The sequence below is a fragment of the Macrobrachium rosenbergii genome, chromosome 4 (assembly GCF_040412425.1).
Source record: "Macrobrachium rosenbergii isolate ZJJX-2024 chromosome 4, ASM4041242v1, whole genome shotgun sequence".
NCBI lineage: Eukaryota > Metazoa > Arthropoda > Malacostraca > Decapoda > Palaemonidae > Macrobrachium > Macrobrachium rosenbergii.
Window position 1 is genome coordinate 80,838,923 of NC_089744.1, and position 22,601 is coordinate 80,861,523.

Consider the following 22,601-nt stretch of genomic DNA (forward strand, 5'->3'; position numbering starts at 1 on the left):
TTCTCATTCAAAAATTAATAGAGAGAGAGAGAGAGGAGCGGGGGCACGGGGAGATAGAGTCTAGTCCTAAGATTAATTGAATGCTATCTTTTTTAGAGTTAAGTTACAATTATTTACCGGTTTTGAATAAAGGAAGATATTTGAATCCTAAATGTCAATCCTACGTTTCTTATTCTATGGTTGTTGTAAATGATCGTAATCCTTTGCACTTGATAAGCGAAATCGCCATCTTTAAAAGGAAAACTCAGGTTCCATTAACAAGTTACTTCATTTTCTGGCATTATTTGTATTCCTGGTTTCTTTCTATAACTCCGTATTGAAAATTTAAGACGTTTCATCCTTTTATTAAATTGCTTTGCCTTCAGCCAATACGAAATACTGAAATATTTAAAATATTCTCGAGACGCTGAGAGATGACTGGCGAGAGGTCAACGCTATCTAGGCGTATGTCCTCCCTTCGGGCAAGATGATACAAAACAGACTCTTCAGGGCAGGGATCCGATTGCATTGTAACCTATTCGTGGTCTCGTTTGCTATGGAAATCGCTCGCCCCAGTTGCTACGTTGAGCAGGCGGCGCTCCTCCTGCTTACTGTCACTTGAAAAAAAAAAAACTTGTATATTTTGTATTCCTGTAAAGGGATGAGTTATCGTTTTCTTTACTTCTTGGCAATGAGGTAGAATGATTGTGCAATTGGGAAGAAGGTTTTTCGTGATCATGGTACTTTGAAACTTATCTGGTGTAAAGCATATATATATATATATATATATATATATATATATATATATATATATATATATATATATATATATATATATATATATATATATATAAAATAATGTGTGTGTCAGTGCGTGTGTGTGTGCGCCTGTGTAAATATCTGTGAATGAATGCCTGTCTGTCTGGCGTAAATATTTCACATTTTTCTCTTTATCTTCAGAACCAACGAATCATTTTCAATCAAACTTGGTGCAAAGTAATTTTCTCTGCCAACAGAAAACAGCTTAGGGTCATTTAAAATTTTCCAAAACCAATTGGCCAGAAATGACAAATAGTTCCGTGAACCTTCTTAATTAAGTGTGGATTCGAATTTTTTCTAGCTATATGAACTTTTAGGAAAACCTTTAACAATGAAATTCACTTTCAGTTTTCCTTCTCAGAGCAAGTATTCTCCCACCAGGTATTCCCACATCCAGGAGATAACAGCTGGCTCTTTTTAGAGCAAACGGCTGAAGTGTTCCAGAAGAACTCCTACTGGGCAACTCACGATCGACGCCCCACTCCGCAGACACCAGAAACGCGTCGTGGATACGACCAACACTTTCTGATCGACTTTTGTGACGATGAGAGGGATCTAATGACTGCCTATTTCGATAATTTCTATATAGAGGGCGTCCCCGAACCTAATCGGGCATTTACAAGCTCACTCTCAGACAAAATGAAGGCCTATCACTTGGGAATTCATCCGACTTTCCTCACCAACGAGTATTCATTTGTGCTCGTTCGCCTTTTCCGAAGGGCGCGAAGAGCCACTTTAGCAGGTATAAGAAAAACCGGAGTATTATTTGCTTCTGAACACTGGTCTGTCCTACACCTTATTTACACATGAAAATGTTGATTATGATAAAGACAGTATTATTTAATTTGAAAATTATGCATCAAAACCTTCATAGATACTTTTTTTTTGTTAAATAAAGAACAAAACCTTTAGCCTCCCAACTCAAACGTATTTCATTCTACCTTAGGTGACTTGACTCTGAGCAGCCACTTTAAGAACGCCGTGCGTGACATAAGAATTGGTTCTACCGAATCCGTCAACCAATTCTTAGATCATTATGGAACACACGTCATCACGGAGTACGAGGTGGGAGATGTCATGTACCAAGTTTATGTCTTCGGTGAAAGAACCTACAGTGAACTGAAAAACAATTTTGCCCAGAGTCAGAGGTAAGAAGAAGAGTGGCGATTTCCTTTGATAGTTGAGACTATTGTCAGCAGGTCAAATCGGTTAAATAGTTTTATAGTTAGATGATTTAGCCTTCAGTAAAAGAAATGGACATCTTACACTATTAAATATTTACCTTTAAACTAAAACAATTTCATTATACCAAGAATCTGCTGTTTATTAATCGTCCTAGGGCATATAAAGCTCATTATAATTAAGACCTGCTCCATCCAATAATCACTCAACTTCAACCTGATGATCAGGCTTAAAAGTAAACCAGGTTATTCCAAGTAGTTATACTGACGATAATTTCGCTTTTCTATTACAGCAGTCACGCCGAACTCACTCGCATGGAGAGGTATTTCACTCCGTACTATGCTCTGCATGTCGGCAAAGTCAAATTAGCTTCAGGTAAGCAGTAGCTCCAAGGTTTTGTAAACACCAAGATTTTAGTAATACTGCAGAACAGTTCTGGGTATACAAGGGGTCCGAAGCTTTCTTAGCTAGGTCATGGCACGGTGCCCTAGGATAGGATACATTATGCTTAATTGAAGTTTAAGTTAGGATGCCTCCCTGTTGACGTGTCTTGGACCTGCTTTCAAGCAGGTCACGACTAGTGGAAGAAAATGTTCCCAACTCTTCTGACACTTTTACCAAATTTCTCTCCACAGATTTCTATTTTCTTAATATTCATTCCTTTCGCACAAACTGCTGTAAAAATTGCTTACAAATATCGATGAAAAATAAGTTCAGTTACTAAGCTAAATTCCATAATCATGAGATGACCACGACTTGGAAATTTCTTAACTACAACTCCACGCATCCGTATTACTGTATTTAGTTATCTTTGTTCTCTTGTAGGTAACCCTGAGTTTGAAAAAGTGGTCGGAGGCCAACTGATGTCGATGACGTTCTTCCGCCTCTACCAGAGCATCTTCACCATCTTCAAGCACCGGGACTTAGAGAATGAACTGGAGAAGCTTGATGGAGAGGTGGTGCTGAGTCTCAAGCTGGAGAAAATCACCAAAATCGTGCCCAAGTCCCCCGAACGATACTGGCTGAGGGAAATCCTCGATAACACCCTCACCCTCTACTACGTCACTATGTAGACACACAGAGGGAGAGACAGCAGCATATTTCTGTGAAATATCTGCTCATTTCGTAACTGGGGCGTGTATGTCATTATATGAGCATTATCCATAACAGTTCCTTATTATGTATCAGGCTGATATAAATACAACAAAACAGTAATGGAGAATGTTGACTTACTTTCCTTTCGTTATTTTTGTGCTTGGGTACTGTAATTGTAAATAAATGATAAGCACGTTATGATTTACTCATCAGAAAGGTCATGTACTGGACAGCGATGTTTCAGTTGATTCATTCAGTTTGTACTTGGTTACCCTATAATTATCTAGATTGAAAGTCTTCGTCTTTATCAAATTAGTGTCTAGCAATACTCAAATTCTTACATTTTCTGATAAGTCAAGCTTCAGAAGATATTACAGTTGTATAATCCTTACATTAGTATTTACCTTCATTCAGAGTAGCAGCTTGTTAAATAACTGCAAGTACGATAAAATTCTATTGCCATTCTAAAATCTCTGTTCTGCCATGACACAATTCTTTTCACCTGTGCCATGATTCATGCTTTCTAAGGGCAATTGTTTATTATTGAAGTTGTATGTTCTTGCACTGTGGAAGCTGTGCGATTGTGTCAGTAGATTAAAATGCTTATAATACGCTAGTCTTTGACTCCTTGGAATCGAATCTGTAAATTAGTTGTAAAAGTTCGTGACCAGCCATCAGCAAGACTCCTGGGAGGTTCAGTCTGGCTCCCTCCCTGAAAGTGGGGCCATCCCCATTTCTTTTATTCCCAACACACTTTGAGATGATTGGTGGTAGGCAAAGAGCTGGAACTGTGTGATGGCTGTCACGTGTGCCCTTGTCTGTTTCCAGACATAAGCTCATGCCCAGTTGTTTTCTCTGTCTTCCAAAGGACTCGTCTTTCCAACGCACACTGTTCTGACAAGTGCTTAGGAGGCATTCAGAGTGGGATCCCCTACACTTCTGGTTATCCTGTGAAGTGATCATGATGCAAATGTAGGATTTCATTCATAGAAATGTATAAATTTACAATAAAATTTTGCCTTGGGAAACAATCTCATAGATACTCTTGTTTGTAGACACGGAAACAGGTGAATGAACGTAATGACACTTGATTGGATGCTGGTGGCTTTTGTGAGGGCCATATCTCTTGCAACAATATTAATGGTGAGAAAAGGTTATCATTCATTGAAATGGAAGGGAAAATCTTAAATTATAATTTAAAAACTACATTATTTACAACAAATCTTAAAATTTCCTATGAAAACTCATAACTATAAATATGATCATATTTACAGCAAACAAAATATTTTCATGTAATTATTTTTTTCTATCCTTTTTAGGGATGGTGTCAAGGCCACTATCAAATTCAGACACTTCAGCATGCTTGGGTATCTTGCCAGGAAGTTGTCTCATCCTTTGTATTCTCCTGTAAAGAAAAAAAAAATGAAAATTTACCCAAGTAGCATATATATTCATTTTTACATACAAAACCATTATATGTTACAAAAACCTGCATTGAGTACCACAGAACAATCTAATTCATTAAAATAATGTTAACACTTACATCTTCTTCTCTTTCTTTTCCCTCTTTTCTTTGATCTCTCTCTTGGCTTTGAAGGCAGCAGATGCTCCAAGAGCACTAGGAGTGTCCCTCAATCCCATGCTTTTAGCATAATGGCCAAGATGCAGTGCTTTGAAGTTGAACATTTCTCTAAGCTGCTTTGGGTATGATGCATACGACCGCACAAAAGACACATAAGCTGTAACCAAACAAAGGTAAAACCATAAATATAACTGAGTATATGATATATCAATTAAATGATCTTCCTAAAATATATAAATGCTTTCTTCCTGAAATATATAAATACTTAATTTGAGATTTATTTTTTAAATACTTACCTCTCCATTATATAGCTTTTACTACCGCTGGTGCGGAAGTAAAATCTACATAATGGAGAGGTAAGGTTCATTTAAAAAATATACAATAATGCACAGTACTATCAAACTGACTACTCAATCAAGACCCACATATCATTACCATAATTAATTGCCACCAAGCTACTACCCAGTCAAAAGCTTATACTATCGCTAGAATTCATTAAAGACTCATATATCACAAACAAGACTACTGACCAGTCATGAACAACTCTCATCTCATATGTTAGTTCAATAACAGGAAGAAACCAATGATCACTGCATTATGGCACACTTTATACCATACTTAGGATGCCTGCAATAACGTAAGTAGCAAAAGGGATGCTACATTCCCAATACCTTTATACTTATTAAAAACAAAGATGGAGGAAGGGAATAAGGAATGAAGATGCTATATGCAAAATCAGGCTTATGGTCGCCAGCAAGGAAGCCAAAGAAGAGTAGTTTAGAAAGAGGGAAAGCCATAAAGGTGAATGCAACTATGTACTGAAAGTAACAAAGGGTGCAATAATTACCAGGGAAGAGATGGAGGTGAACCACTACTGTTAGGAGGGAATGGCTGTAGAGGGAAAATACTTCTGTGTCATAATAACATATTATATGGTAAAGCTGGGTTTGAGATCAGTAAGAAATAGTAACTACTGCTTGGGTAAAGCAGACAGATTATTCTGAACTACTAGCACAGTATATGAAAGCAATCCATTAGCAAATTCAGCAAATATTCACGAAGCTTTAAATTACTGTTTCTCTATGCAGTACAGACAAGTACAAAGAAAATGGAGATTCTGAAGAGGAATGACTATAAAATCCTGAGATTGTGTTGGAAATAACATTCATTAAAAGAGGAAGTTGCTCAGAGATTTGTGGAAAATACATAGAGATCTTTGGGATTCTTTGAGCATGTGCTAAGAAGAGAAAAGTGCATTCAGTGAGAGTAACAGTAAATATGTAGCAGATTTAAAATGACAGGAAAAAGCCCAGTCAAGAGACCCAGAACAGGGAGGATCAAGATAAAAAAAAAAAATAAACCAAGATTAGATTGAGTTCTGACAAGATGCACCAGCAGAAAAGAGTGGAGAACTAATTGCATGTCCTAACTTATAAAGGAAACTTTGGACACACATGATAATGATGAGTCACCTTTTCCAACAAATCTATTCTCATGCCAATCACTTCATTTTGCTTCACTGTACTTGATAAAATAAAAAAAAAGCTGTACATGTGACCAACAACTAAAATTATCACTGGTCCACAACAGAGACCTTCAACCAGGAACACTGATGCAATGTTAACTAGAACAATGTAACAACATACCTTTCCTAGCCAAGTCATGAAGATGTTTATCTGAAAGAAGTAGGTTTTCCACTCGAAGCTGAAGGCCAGTAGCACTCTCTTCAAGGGCATGGTGATGAGACTAAGGAAAAAAAATACTTTAAAGCATTTAACACTAATTCCTTTGTCCTATATACACACATAATGCTCCATTTATACCGTAATCACTGGATACTGTTAATGATAATTGATTAGTTATCAGGAAAGATAAAAAGAGCAAATGAAATAATTCACAAAACAAACACTATTTTGGTGTGGTTATCACTCAATTAATTGTATAGGTAAACCTCTGAAATAGTTCATTTTCATTCAAATTTCTCTTAATAACAGATGTCTTTAGTTAATAGTCCCTCCAAACACAAACATTGTTTTTTTACTGTATGATTCTACTACACCATAATATATAAAATTACATTTATCTAAATAATCCTAAAAGCCAGAAATACAAACCTTTGCCTCTGATGAAATGAACTTCAGTGTCCCCAACACTTTCTGCATTGTTACCTCCTTCAATCTGCAGATACAGGAAAATTAAATTAAACTGCATTACTTATTCTCCCTACTAATAAAAGTGTATTTTTTATTATAATTATGAAGGGTTTCTATTGCATTTCTATAGTAGCTAAAAATTTACAATTTTCTGCAATGGTTTATCTTCAGTAATTTTAATGGCTGATCCCATTGCACTTAATTCTGCTATGAAACAGATGCATCATTAGATGTGTTGGTATGTTATTGGGTGGTTAGGCTGTAAATCCCACACCTGCCAAAGATTTGGACCCATCAGTATACTACATTGCACTGACTGGTCTATATCTTTATCAGGTGTGGGATTTACAACCATATGGCCCAACAAAACATAATAATCAGTGTGCTTATCGTTTAAATAAACGAAAGAATATGACTAGTTGATATACCCAAGAATTTTACTAACATGATCTTGTGACTTTCCAACATCTGGATATAAGAAGCTTCCGCAGGGGCTAAAAATATTAAGGCTGAACCTGGAGCATCAACTCGAGCAGTGCGTCCCACACGATGCACGTAATCTGCTGCGGAACATGCAGCATTGAACTGTACAATCCAACATACTTTTGGCAAATCTAAACCTCGAGCTGCTACATCCTGTGCATTAATATAAAACAGAAAATTAAAATAAAGTCCTTTTTTCTTGATTATAAAATTTAGGCTGTCAAACCAAGCCAAGCACTGGGGCACTTTTGGCAATTCAGCACTTTAGACAGTGAAACCAGGGAGTTAGAGTGGTTGGACAGCAAGATAAAGAGGTCCAGGACACAAAGAAGATGAAGTACAAGGATGGAACTGAAAGAAAACCACTAAGAATTACAGAATGTTTGGACTACAAGAATAAGAAAAGGTGCATGAATGGACTTAGTAAAAGGCTAAAATTCAGGTGCAGCCTGGGGCCAAAGGGACTCTAAAAACACCCTTTAATACTGCCTTCAGTGTATCACATGAATTACACTGATGGCACCACATCAAGTACTGTACAACTGGACACAAATGGTAGGCTACTATCATATCTGCACTTTCAGCATTTGAACTTCATCTCACATAATGGCAGTCCCCATATTCAAATGAAGTGCCACAATGTTCTTAAACATTACTGGATCACTGAAGCAGTCTCCATCCAACTACTATGGGGACTAAGTTGACCATCATCATTATCATTACTATTATTACTAGTAATGTTATTATTAGTATCTTTGGATACCATGTACAACATTATGATAATTATTACAAATTACCTTAATAAGATAACTAGTCATATATCTAGACTCTCTTAGGGCTTACCTTAAGGGTTTTTCTTAATATAAAATTAAAAATTGGAGCAAATTAAAGCTAAAGAAGGAGCACCTCTAAGTAGGATAAGACACAAAAATACAAATGAAAACTAAGCAGCAAAAATCACTGAAGCTGTGGCCTAAAGGACCCTGCAAAGAACCTTTAATAACACCAAACATGTAGAGCCATTGTTGCAATACAGTAATTTGACTTAATTCTAAATTTATACAACAGCTTTAAAGTTACATGGCACACATTAACAACACCATTGAAATAAAAAAATTATGATACTGTTATGCAGGTATCTTGTGGAAAAAATACCAAATCTGAAACTTTACACATGCATTCAATGAAGTTTTCTTTGACAGTAATTTTATTTTTAATTATAAAATGCTTTCACCTTAGACAAAAATAGTATCCAACTTTATCAGTCACCAAGAAAGCCATATTTTGCGGACTGTAAGTTTAACAACAATTCAAATCTAATATGATTAAATGGAATCAAAGTATGATTAAATGATAATGTCACTAAATTAAAATAATTTTCATAAAAGAGACAACTTTTTCTCAGCTATATTAAATCTATACCTGTCTTCTGTTGATTAATATAACAAAATCAAATGAATACTAACAGTGCACATCAAAACCCCAGCTGATGCCTCCTTAAAAGTTTTGAACACTGCTGATCTGTCCTGAAAAGGGAAAAATGAATAAAATTGGATCTTCTAAGGCACCAAAACATTTAAAAATAATCAAAATTTTTTTATTTTAAGTAGCACATAAATTTGTTTTACACAATCATAACCATCATCAACAGAAGCTTATTACAACAATAGTAAAGACATTGGTGAAACTAAGTTAACACAAAATTGCTGGGCAAAAAATATAGCAACCAAGTGGGTTAACCATCTTGCTTGTGGATGCAATAAAGCATGAAGTGCCCAGTAAACAAAGTGAAATATCACTCACTACAGTTCTGGCTTTGGGTCAGACAGAAACTGAAGGGGGTGAATATAGTCCAGGCTGTAAGCAAACTACTGAAATCTAATCTTGAACTGAAAGAAGGAAGCCTTTGCTGAATCTCTGAACTGAATTGCACGGGGATGAAAATAAGGAAGTTAAAAATACTAACAATAACCACAACAAACAAAAGCAATGAACGAATAGTCTTACCTCTTGTGTCATATTTCCATGTAACTTTTGGAAAGATATAGCACCCTCTTGTTCTTCAACCTCCTCCTCAACATCATCATCATCACTGCTACTATCGTCCTCACTTTCATCCTCAAAACCAGCAAGGACTCTTTCTGCTCGCCTAGTAAGGGACGATTTTTCTTCTTTCCTTGGCTTGTTATCACTCCAGTATTTACCAAGGAGTAAAGCTAGCAACAAAAATGCAAGATTTTCTGTTTTTTATGGAATCCTAAATTTTACATAAGCAATACATAACACACAACACTCTCGGTGATGTGAAACTGAAAAATCCTTGTGATTCACCAAAGAAAACAAAAGTTTATGTATTCATTAATACAAAAAATTATTATTTAAATAAACAATGAAACCCAGTAATAACAGTGTAAAGCAAATTCAGTATGAAAAATCTCACAAAAGCAATATCAACAAAAAGATAATAGGCAGGTGATAACCATTAACATAATGGTGGTTCAAGGAAAATGTGAAACTCACAGTACCTGAAACACAAAGCCACAATTGTCCCAGATTCCAATAAGAAACCCCTCGCAACTGATTAAGTCAAATAAATTGTATATGAACCAACACCAACATGAATTACCAAGGAGGACAATTTTCATGCTTAAAAAATGGTCAAAATAACAGAAATGAGTCTAAACATTACAATATGTAAGGAAACCAAGTATATAGGGAACTGACTAAATGCCACCAGAGGACCTTTGGAACCTGGATATCATTCAGTGAGGAGAAAGAACTCTTCTCCTTTAAGAGTATGACTGAGGACTGTGCTGAACACATAACAGGTTACAGAAAAGTGATGGATTTATAAAATAAACTTTAATTTACATTGCAATCAAAATTCAGTTTTAACACACAGCATATGATAAAAATTTCACATTAAAAAGTCCTTATAAGAATGTAAAGTTGCAGAACTACCTCTAACTTCACTTACAACAAATTCCTTCTGAAAACCAGAAATTAAAGACCAGGACTGAATTTTGCCAAGGTCTTCTTCTACAGTATCATCAATAATTTGGCAAATAAGTTCATCTAAAAATATTCTACACTAAACATAATGCAAATTAATTCCTCTTACTCATGCTCGGAACTTACTTGGACAATACTTGTGAGAAGAGAGCTGTGTGATAGTCAACCATATCCTGAGTTGCAAAGAAAATAATTATTTTCCTTTCATCACCATACTGAAAAAGAAACACAATTATGAAATGAAGTACTGTAAAACCAATAAAATAATGGTAAATGGAAAGAATGTACAATATTGCTTCATTATGCAACAGAGATACCAAATAGGTACTGGCAAATGATTACAAAATTGTAAAATGCATAATCCAATGTTGGAAGCACTGTCTGGGAATGATTTCTCAATGAAGCACTCAGCAGTGGAACGTGTGACAGAATGAGCTGGGTAACTACCACTGATTGATGGGCCAAGTGAACACATGTACACATTAATTTATAACCAATAAAATAACATGAAACATACCTTTGCAAATGGCATTTAAAGGAAAAGATTAAAAGCATATCCTGTCAGTAAAAGATCACAATGCTCTGGCAGACACATTTTGATAAGGGGGCAAATCTCAAAGGGTTATATCATTAAGTTTTATAATCCCTAAATTTTGATGAGGATCAAAATGTGTGGTACAATACAACTCTAGCTTACGAATATCTCCCTGACCGCTCTAAAAAAATCTTTCTTTCCTTCGTTCTTCCTCAAATATGAACAGTATTGTAAATATACACTCATCATTTGGCTCTTAATAAATGTAGACATTTAGTCAGCACTTTGTGCCAAAAGAGTACAGATCCTGACTTGCATATACTTAAACTTAATAGCAATTGTTAGAATTTTAACCTGTGCTACATACTTTTAAATTCAATAAAGGAAAAATTAAAATCTTGCCATGAAACCCTTCCACAGTAAATTAAATAAATGAAACGCAAATAATACTCACCATGCATTTTGATAAAATAAAAGCTGCCAATGTAACAAGCCTCAATTTGGCTGGAACTAAAATATAATGATGTGAAAGATTTTCTGGAGTTGCTAATGCTTCAGTTGACAACAACTTCTCATCATCATCATCCTCTCCATCATGACTGACATCAATTATCTTGGGAGACAACAGACTCATCCCTATGAAAAAATAATGTTAATGCTTCATGAGGAAAGCCACCCACTTAAATGAGTTACAAATCTACAATAATTTGGAAAAAGACCTCCCAATTATATTTTATAGCATTTAAATGGTATTGCAGCATGACATGCACTGTTAATGTTTTTACATTATTCTAAATATATTGGTTTCTCCTCTTCAGAGATTGAATACAGTCAATTACGCAGTGGGGGCATGTGTGATACTCTAAAACTTACATTACATTTTGAAAATATTTTACACATTAATGAGGCATAGTACACATTTTGAAGAGTAAAACCCAAACAGGGCAGTGTGAGTATATCAAGTACAAATGAGGCACACTGCACATTTTAACAAAAAAAATCATTAGTGTTTATATATTCAGGGATGTACTCTACATCATGAACGCACTATACACATAAATATATCACTCTTAACCCATCAGCTTCCCTGGTTGGGGTCGCTGTTCTTCAATGAGCCTTTTCCAAGTGTCTCTAACACTCACTGAATGGCACGTCATAAATTCTTTTGGCATGTGGGTTTTGGAAAAACAAAAAGCATAATCACTATGCTAAGAAAAATAACATCCATTCCATTTACCACACATCTGCATTTTCATGTGAAACATAATTCCACAAGGATTCACAGACCTAATTCTATGAGTTTTCCTCACCCCATAACACCCATCCATCACTTTTCTTTTTATTTATTTATTTATTTATTTATTTATTTATTTTTCTGTGGAAGCCAAGTCTAAGGAAATCCCGATCCCTTTATAGAATCTCTGTTTCCTTCTCTTGTTCCTTCTTCCCTCTCTTGCTATAATAAAGTGGAAGAAATAAGGTACAAAAGATGTAAAATGAGTGACGAATGAAAGCTGAAAATAGAGAAAATAATAAAGCTGAAGAGAAAGAAGGAATGGAACAAAGGAAATGGTATGCTGAGAGTCTACAAAATTAAAAGAATGAAGATGAACTAGAGGACAATGTTTTGAAAGGAGGATGAACAGAAAATGTGGCATCTGAAAAGATACAAGTGCCTTACAAAGATGAAAAATGGAAAGGTTTCAGGCTCAATAGGAATGAAAAGAAATTTTTGAAAAGCAGCTGAAGAATCTATCACTGAAGTGAATGCAGAAGCTGGGACAAGAAAATAAGGAAGAGTGTTACAGTAGTAAGAAGCAAAGGAAAAAACATGAATGGGGGAAAAGTGCTCAACAAAACATAAATAAAAGTTATTAACAACAACTGTAAGTTTGGCTTTGTAAAAGGGATATCAAACATGGTGGCAATCTTTTTGATGAGGAAACTGCAAGAGAGGAACTGCGCAAAAATTAAGGTGTATGTTTCAGAATACCAAAAAGGCACTCAACAAAGTACCACAACAAGCGATTTGGTCGGTATTACAAAGACAGTAAATACCAACCAGATTCAATGAGGAAACCATGGTATTACATTTAATACAAGATCTAGAGCGAAGGCAGACAGATGTGGAAACACATATTAAAGAGAAATCAGTGGTGTCCATCTGTGACTTGAGCTACACGATCCTTGTCTTTATTCCAACTGTGTTGAAAAAAGTCAGTATAAAAACTCTTAACTTTTGCACTGTACAGTACATGTAAATTTCCACCCAAATGAAAACTCTAAAGACAAAGTAATGACAAACAATAAACTGCAATTACTATACCTGCAAGTTTCTCCACTCCAGCAGACAGAGTGGCAGACAACATGATGGTCTGTCTACACTTTTCCAAACTTGGCTGCTGCTCCTCAGAGACTCCATTATACTGAAACAATAAATTATATATGAAGTTCTCATGTTACAACCTACAAACATACATGAGAAAGACTCAGCGCTACAAAGAATACCTTGAGCAGAGTACTTCACAAACTGTCCATCTCTTTCACATTGAAAAAAAATTCCAACAATTTAATGCCTGTATGAGTTGTAACTAAAGAAATGTAACTATGTTCGTACTTTAAGATATTAATTTTTGTTTCACAGCTAACCTATTACTTATAATTAGCTCAATTTTCCTAGTTAACAAAGTTCTTGAACTTTTTTCTTAACTAAGAAAATGGTATGTACCCAGTAACCCCACGCAAATGCCAACAGATTCCTGGGTATCGAGCAACTAGCTGCTTCACTTATCATAAGTAAGTTGCACTGTTTGCAGACTGGTAAATCCCCTAAAGATGGTTCATCTACAGGTTGGATACCTTCATTCTCTCTAATAACATCATTGATATCAAAGCCTGAAAGACAACAGGGCTGCCTTTGTAGTGCAACAACAAAGACCAGATATCCAGAATCAAACTGCAGTGTCCTTTACCATTCAATCTCTCTCAACAGTTAACATGTGCTTTAAGTAGTTACAGTTATAGCAGTTACATTTGTGTTAAACATGTATTGTACAAGCTTTTTTTCCACATCATTATTCCCTAAACAATGTAACATAAGTATTTAAATGCTTTTAAATTGTTTTAGTTATTACTGGTAATCAAGAGATGAGTTACAGTACATACTATACACAGGAGGATGTGTGTAGGTTAAGTATGAGACTTGAACTTACATGGGTTTTGAGATCTGCCTGGGATCCTGGGACTATTCCTTGACATATGACAAGGGCCACCCATATGTATGTACTTCTGGTGCTGCTCCATTTGTGTTTTACTACATCTTTCTTAACTTGGATGTGTTTCCCCTCTTGTTTCATGAATAGGTATTCTGTTCTGAATAAGCCTTCTTAGCAAATTAAAGACCTCCTTGTTTTGTTCTATATAAATGTGTAATTATGAACATAGTTTAGGCAAACATCAGCATAAATACAGTGATCTATATGGCAAGATTAACTTACCTCGTCATATTTTTCTCGTAGCCTAAATCCAACAATCTGTCAGCTTCATCAATGACAAGATATCTGACGGTGGCCAGGCTTAAGGATTTAGTGTGATGAACATGATCAATCAAACGACCTGGAGTAGCTATGAGAATATTTATGCCTTTACGCAAACGAGCTTTTTCAGCTTTCTTCTTTTCTCCACCGATAAGGTAGCCAGGGACAACCCACACACATGACTGAAATGAAAAGTAATCAAAGTTGGTAATATAAATAATTTAATCTATTTAATCTTACATAACTTTCCTTATATAATGTAGGCAAAAACTATGACACTACATATACAAAGATATGAAATCAATAAGAAAATATCAAGATAAAACTAGGAGTTCATTTAAAAAATATGCAGAACTAAAGTACAATGCATACTACACTTAACTGAAAGGCCATTGTTTACACAGAAAACATAAACCTTTGCATTACATTCTCCCAATACTAATGATAAATTAAAATATCAATATAAAATTATTACCTTGCATAGTTTCTCAAACCACTGGTAACTCTGCAATGCCAGCTCTCTTGTTGGTACAATGATTAGTGCAAGAAGTCCATCAGCACGAGTTACACGTGGATCTTGCTATTAAAAATAAATAAATGGAGAAAATGTTTTAAATCCTTTGAAGGCCCCAGAGAACCCTAATTAAATATCAAATCTACTTATGTAAAAAGTATTTTTCTTGAGTCAAAAACTGAATACTATGTTGTTTACCAATCCATGCTAAATCTCATCTAAAAAGAAAGATTTATACCATTTAGTGACCTAATACTATATATTTTTGTATGCATTCAATTAACTTTTTAAATCCTATTTGTTACAACTGTAACACTTGGCAGTACACATATTATTGCATTATATTATTCTATACCAATAATACAAAAGATAAGGATCTTGAAAAATTTGATTTTTAAAAAAATTTTTCAAACACACCCAATCCTTTTATGTACCCTAATTCATGTACCTGGATATATCTCAAAATCTCCAAAACTAACAGAAGAAAGACAGACTCTGAAATTTGGCCCAAGTGCATATGATTTCCCAGGGCATCCAGTGGCTAATTATATTATTTTTTGTGCAATCTGAGCAACTGCAACAAGACAGTTGAGTTGGGAAGCAAGCAAATAAGGTGAAAGTAAGTTTGTACTGAAAAAGTTAGTTTTCTTTATTAAAAAATTACTTGTTTTGACATGGCCACCTGGACAGCCACTTAGGCAGCAGGAGGAAGATAAGGGTTGGGGAGAACAGTAAGACTTGAAGGAACCAACTAAAGTCATGATGAAGGAAACACCTTCTGAAGACAGTGGGAGTCTACATACCAGCACTACCTATAATCTGCTGCACCTGGTAAGGAAAAATATGAGGAAAAATAAAAAAAAGCAATAACGGAGTCTCATCCACCAGGTGGTACTGATACATGTCCACTGCAGAGGGAACACATGAGGAACCCGCACACCAGGAGCATCATCAGAAGAAGACATTAACAGCACTAAAAGTCATACGGCAAATCTCTAGGGTCCCAACTAGAATGTTGTCTACAGAGGGCATTCCTTCACCAACACTGAATCAGAAGGAAAAATCTGAGGGACCAGCAACAACCAAACAGCACCAAAAAAAAAAAAAAAAAAAAGGGGATACTGAGCTCACCCATGGCACTCCTACAACTCTTGGCAGCACAAGATAAAACACTCCACTAGGTAGCAGGCCAATCCAGACAAACAGAGCATGCTGAATTAGGGAAACATACCTGGCCCCAGCAAGTACTCCAAAGGAATAAGGCTATTTCTGTGCAGGCACACGAATAGTCTACATTAAAAGTTATGGGTTCATGGTGAAACAAACAGATGTGCAGGCAATATAAATCAACACCTCAGAAGTAGAATTCATTAAATTATGAAAACTGGTATTGTCTGCCAGCCTTTATTCAACTTAGAAATACTAATGGCTAAGAGCATATACCAATAAATTAAAATCTACGATATCAGACTTCTCTCAATCTAACAACCTGCTGTTTAGGTTTCTGTGGGCCAAAGTATACCATAATACTGTACTATTGAAAAGCATGTTTGTGTGTATGTGTGTGTAAAAGAGAGAGAGAATTGGTTATACAATGTGATCAACAATGAAACATCACTTACCGTCATCAGCCTATGAACAATAGGAATTGCATACGTCAAAGTTTTCCCAGATCCTGTCTGTGATTTGATAAGAGAGTCTTTTCCTGCTAAAACATGTGGTATGCTCCGCTGCTGAACTACAGTCATTGAAGTGAAGCCATACTTTTTTAAATTTGAGACCTGAAAAAGTTTTAAAATAGTAAGTCTAAAGAAAACTTTATGGCCTAAATAACTCTCTTAAAATATGATTTCAATTTCTGAGGCAAAATTTATTTCTTCATGCAATCCCATCACTTTAGAAATGCCTTTAGATGTTTCAGTTCCCACTTCCAGACATGCTCAAAAGTACCACAAGAATCCAGCTTGGTTGTCTGCACACTTCAAAGTCCCTCTATTAGCAGTAAATTGTCATTCTAAGTGTTGTCTGACCACTCTGCCAGCTCTCTGGGGTCACGAAGATGGCAACTTATCTTTCTGTCAAGTAATAAATTTGTACCAAAAAATTAATATTACTTGCAAAGTTGTTTTGGAAGGGACAATCTTGCTGTTATTTGCACACAGACTCTACGAACTTGGAGCCAGTGAACTACTGACGAAAGTGCCAGGCAGTTCAGGAGTTCTGAGGACTAACAAGGGATCATGAACCTGACTGGTAACTTGTTATAAAACTATGGTCTGCACTGCAGAACAGCTGAATCAAAAGCAGACAGAATAAACTTGAGTGCCCCAGCTCACCTTGCTGGACAAGAGGTAACCAAGATTAGGAGGAAGAGGCAGTTAAGTCAAAGTCATGAGCATCCTCTCCCTTTTGAAAGGAAGTAACAATCTAGTCAGCAATAAAAAAAGAGCCAATTGATAAAAATTCACAGAATTTATGTCAGTTCCTGCAGATAAAAATAGTTCAAAGTATTCAGGAATCCACATACGGCCAAACTTATGATTGAAGAAATTTCCTTATTTTTTTTTTTTTACAAGCCAGAGGTAGATACAGCTCTGATTTCCAGTCCTCTGACCTTTAAGATGCTAATGACCTGACAGACCCAAATGCAACAGTGTTTTTAAACATCTCAGTCTTATGCACACTGATGGTTAAAAACAACCAGTTCCCCCACCTTCTAAAAGCTTTCATCTAACGAAGATATATTCGAATAACCTTTACAGGGCAGGCAAAAGAGGTCTTCCTTCCTAACGGGCAAAGAGGGAATAAAATAAAATGGCACAGAATACTGGTGAAAATAAGTTGTCTTTACTTTTAACAAAAAACAAGGTATATAGGACAACCCCATATTTCCCAACATCCTTGTGTGAGAACTCAAGCTAAAGATAGCATGGAACTCATTCCAATGCCTAGCTGAAGCTATGGCTATTAAATATGTCTTCAGAGTAAAATTTCTTAGAGAGGCATCCTCCAAGGGGTTCATACACTGATCTGGAGAGGTGCTTTACCAACAGAGACTAGTCCCATGATGAGGGTTGAAGTCTTGGGCAAAGCTTCCCTCTCAATAGGTTGGCATGCATGAAAAGCATCACAAAAACACAAGTTTATGCCTCTGCTCCTGAATACACGAAAGGGGACAGTTCTAATCCTTGATTGCAAACAGACAACTTTCTTGATCTACAAAGGAAAAGTATGCAGTCTGCTACTATCAGACTAGAGGCTGAGTGGATCACAGCCTTCCTAACTACACCAGCTTTAGAAAACTTTTCTGGAATTAGGCCAGATGATTTGTCAAACAAAGGATGGGGGAAAACTGAAGCAGGAAATATAATTTGGACAGCAAGGAAAGAAGAACCTAAAGGAAAAAACCATAAAACAATGCAGTTGGGTCTGCAGTGACACTGCACAGAACTTACACTATTGCCTCCTGTTGGCCACAATATCCTTGTATTGAGAAGAGGCCTACAAAGAGTAGAGGGGGTCCCCTGAATAAGCCTCTTGGTATACAAGAATAAGAGCAGTACAACTGAAATTATCAAGGAAAAACAACTAAAAAGGGGGGGAAGATGCAAAGGCACCTATCCCAAAAGACTTGTTTAGAACAGAGTATGGTGCTTGAGAGGCATACTGAGGGGATTTCTCACTTTTTTTAAGAGAGTATGGTGCTTGAGAGGCATACTGAGGGGGATTTCTGACTTTTTTAACAGAGTATGGTGCTTGAGAGGCATACTGAGAGGGAGATTTCTCACTTTTTTTAACAGAGTATGGTGCTTGAGAGGCATACTGAGGGGGATTTCTCACTTTATTAACAGAGTATGGTGCTTGAGAGGCATACTGAGGGGGAGATTTCTCACTTTTTTAACAGAGTATGGTGCTTGAGAGGCATACTGAAGGGGATTTCTGACTTTTTTAACAGAGTATGGTGCTTGAGAGGCATACTGAGGGGGATTTCGCACTTTTTGAACAGAGTATGGCGCTTGAGAGGCATACTGAGGGGGATTTCTTACTAACTAGGCTAACACAATCACTCAGTTTTTGTCCAGTATACAATCAGTCACACACTTAAAACTGAGCCATGAGGCTATCAATAGCAATGGTTTACTTGACACAAACACAAAAGCATACAGAAAATAAATATGACATCAACGAAACTATTGTATAATAAACAAGATTACTGTAAATTTTAAAAATATTATCAAAGGCAAAGATGTTACTTAGAGCTAAAAAACTTACAATTTGTGGAGCAATATCCAGTTTTTCAAATTTACTATCAGAAAACACCTTTTCTGAAATTCGCTCAACATGCGACTGTGGTACGTGGGGAATTGCTGGATTTCCTTTAAATAGTGATGTTAAAACGTCTCTCTTCTCATCAGTAGTTTCCTTATCATCAGCAGCAGTTCCAACAGGTTTCACAACATGACTGGGAGCATTTGACCTTTCCTGAGCACCAACTCCAGGAGAATTTTTACTAAAATTACTTGCTCGCGACACTGCTTTATGTTCTAGTTTCTTTTTCTTGACTTTTGCAGAGTGTTCAAAATGATCACCATCATCACTCCTTTTCCGCTTGTTAAAGTCTTCAAAGTAGTCCTGTGGGAAAGGAAAATCATATCACAGTGTATAAAAACCAAGTGTCAAAAAACCTGGTGAAAATTTAATACATGATAAAACAAAAACTAACTTCTATGTGTAAATGGATTTCTACATAAATTCTACCAGGAATTTTTAACCAGTCTACATTAACTGTATCAACCTCTAAAAATTTATTTGAGTATGAAATAGTTTTAAAAAAGATTTTAAAATAGCCTTCACATAACACATACTTCATTACCAAACTTCATACTTCACATTACCATACTTCATGGTTCATGGGACCTGTTCTTTACAAAAACTGTTGAATCATCTGAACAATCCATTTGGACTCCTGCAACAAAGTTAATGTAAAAAGAAAATGTTGCTTTGCCCGTTCTAATGCATGCTAAACACTGAGGTTCAATTTCATCAAATGTTCTGGTGAGACACTTCCCTTCGCCACATGCATTATTGCTTTTTACTGTCTTTTTCATATTCCTCCATGGTGCTTTAACTTTGTTCTAGTATGGTAAAAGTGATCATCATGAGTCAGATTTTGGTAGATTTAATTATGCTAGGCTTTTGAGCTTGTTTGTATTGGGTACCATTATTACAACAGCCATAAAGATGAGAAGGCAATGTTTCTATTTTTTTTCTATATACAAGTGACTGTTGTTATTAACTGACCAATAAACCTCAAGTTTTTCATATATGAGTATTCTTTGGCAAAGTTGGCTCAGTCATTTAAATTTAGTATTAAGGTAGTTACCGTAAATAAGTAATTTGAGGTAGATACAGGTGGAAGCTACTTGGTTCTACCGATGCTTGTTAGGTACCAAGAAACACCATTAGCTAGCCAACTTTGAAATTTGATTTCATGATTAAAACTAGCCTAGCCAAGTATTTTTCCATAAGCTACCCTTTAAAAAGTGGAAGAGCCTAGCATTTCATGAATTTTCAGCTTGATGACAAGCATGGAATAAAAAAAACGGTGGTAATGCTGTGAAAATGTACCTTAAATATCTAGCCATAACCGAATCTAATATAAATGGCTGAATGATAAGTCTTTATGTTATTTTTTGTTCAAAGGGAACAGCCTATGGGGCCAGTGTGTAATAAGTTTGGAGGAGGAGGTAAAGGATTAGAACCTGCTCCAGTCGATCACTAGTCCCTACAACCTGCAATTGCACAGTAGTCAAGTTAAAAGTCACAGCTTATGGTAGGACTTGCCTGGTGCGACACTTCAGAGCTGCTCTTCATGTTCAACACTAATTTTTTCTCTGTGGGTTCTTCCATTTCGGTGGTGCAGGTGGGCATAGCCTTCAACAATTTTACGTTATTCTTTTCAATGAACAGACTCGTTGCACTTGCACTACTCAATAGATTATACGTAGCAAAATGACAGCTTGAGCCAAAGCTCGAAACACGCAACCACACGAGAACCACCAGTTAAAATTAGTAGTAATTTTTGTTAATGTTCCCTATGCCACGGCTCCCCGCAGAGTTTCATCTCTCATGGCGCCGTTGCAAAGGCAAAGTCATACCCCTGAACCTAAATAAAAAAGAGAAATTGCCGGATGTATAAGAAAGCTGAATATATATATATATATATATATATATATATATATATATATATATATATATATATATATATATATATATATATATATATATATATATATATATATATATATATATATATATGAGAAGAAAATAAAGGATCATAAGGAAAAAATTAGGATAGGATCATTATTGTTTGCATATGATTCACTAGTAATTGCTGAAAATATAAAGGATGCAGAAGTCAACCTTATTATATTAGTAGAAACAGGGAAGTATCGGCTATAGATTAACAATGTGAAATACAAACCAGACCAGACAGAAGGTATTAAAGAGGCAGCAATCATATATTAGCTAGGTATTATTATTATTATTATTATTATTATTATTATTATTATTATTATTATTATTATTATTATTATTATTATTATTATTATTCAGAAGACGAAACCTATTCATATGGAACAAGCCCACAGGGCCACTGACTTGAAGTTCAAGCTTCCAAAGAATATGATGTTCAATAGAAAGAAGTAAAAGGATGTAAAAGGAAATACAGAAAGAAGAGATCGGTCATTAAAAAAGAAAAAAAATAATTAATAAACATATACAAATATAAGTAAATTATTAAAACGCAAGGAGTGCAGTACTAGGGCTGCATATTTGCTCGAACTTTTTGAGTTTCCAATTGTATGACATTCTCAGGGACGAAACGTAATCAGATCAGGACTCATAAACATCAAATGATAGAGAAAGCATATAAGGTGGTAATTCAATCTTATTCTGTTACTGAAAATAGTTGCAATAAAGTTCGATTAGGGAAGGCTTTTCGGCAACGTGTAGCTATGCTTTCTGTTTCATATTTAACTAAAATATTGATGGAGTAAGCCACGCGATACCAGAACAAAGTTACAAATATGGCAAAAGAAATTTAAATATAATAAAATTAGATATGGAAGAAAAATTTACAAATTTTGGAAGGCAATAGAAAGGTACTTCACGGTGGCAAATGTAAATTTTATAGAGTAGGAGATAGTGACAAGAACTGAAATAAATTTGAAATATAGTGGTATACTAGAAATTGGGAGAGTGAGTGACGTAGAAATTAAAATTTGTCTTACTAAAGAAATTATATATGATAATACTAATGCGTCTATAGTCTTGTTGAAAATAGAATGGTGGTACTAACTTTTTTATGCTATGAAGGGAGATCTGACTTAATAATTTCTTGTTTTTACGTTCAAATAACGCAGTTTCCTTATTATGAAATTTTTAAATTATGTTAATACTCATGTAAATTCGTATGTTACTTTAAGATGAAGATACAGCAAAACATTTCATGATGCATACATAAAGTCTGTCACATCACGAGGCTCAGGATAGAGTATGAATGAAGCGAATTTGAAGTCTAGATATTTTAATGAATATATTCATATACATATATTATCCAATCTTACATTTCAGATAATGTGTAGGATATTCTAAATATGTAACAGTGTATCAAGAGCAATGGAAACTAGAATGAGAGAGTCGTACAGAA

General features: G+C 35.4%; 2 protein-coding genes across 5 annotated transcripts in view; one reads left to right on the forward strand and one right to left on the reverse strand.

The window, feature by feature from the left end:
- The window catches only part of tsl (torso-like), a 66,553-nt gene extending 63,354 nt beyond the window's left edge, over positions 1-3,199 (forward strand). For all 4 annotated transcript variants that reach the window (XM_067099959.1, XM_067099934.1, XM_067099942.1 and 1 more), the window contains 4 exons: positions 1,180-1,540; positions 1,745-1,946; positions 2,273-2,355; positions 2,806-3,199. In XM_067099959.1, coding sequence (XP_066956060.1) covers positions 1,180-1,540; positions 1,745-1,946; positions 2,273-2,355; positions 2,806-3,053 — 894 coding nt within the window. In that variant the 3' untranslated portion in view covers positions 3,054-3,199. The remainder of the gene's footprint in view (positions 1-1,179; positions 1,541-1,744; positions 1,947-2,272; positions 2,356-2,805) is intronic.
- Positions 3,200-4,252: 1,053 nt separating this feature from the next.
- LOC136836006 (ATP-dependent DNA helicase DDX31) lies at positions 4,253-20,959 on the reverse strand. The gene is given in 16 exon segments (XM_067099910.1): positions 4,253-4,480; positions 4,619-4,814; positions 6,304-6,403; positions 6,772-6,835; positions 7,256-7,446; positions 8,760-8,819; positions 9,301-9,493; positions 10,432-10,520; positions 11,295-11,476; positions 13,167-13,250; positions 13,253-13,266; positions 14,338-14,558; positions 14,852-14,956; positions 16,513-16,671; positions 19,163-19,522; positions 20,735-20,959. Coding segments are annotated over 16 exon segments (2,214 nt in total). The 5' UTR covers positions 20,822-20,959; the 3' UTR covers positions 4,253-4,371.
- Positions 20,960-22,601: the final 1,642 nt, after the last annotated feature.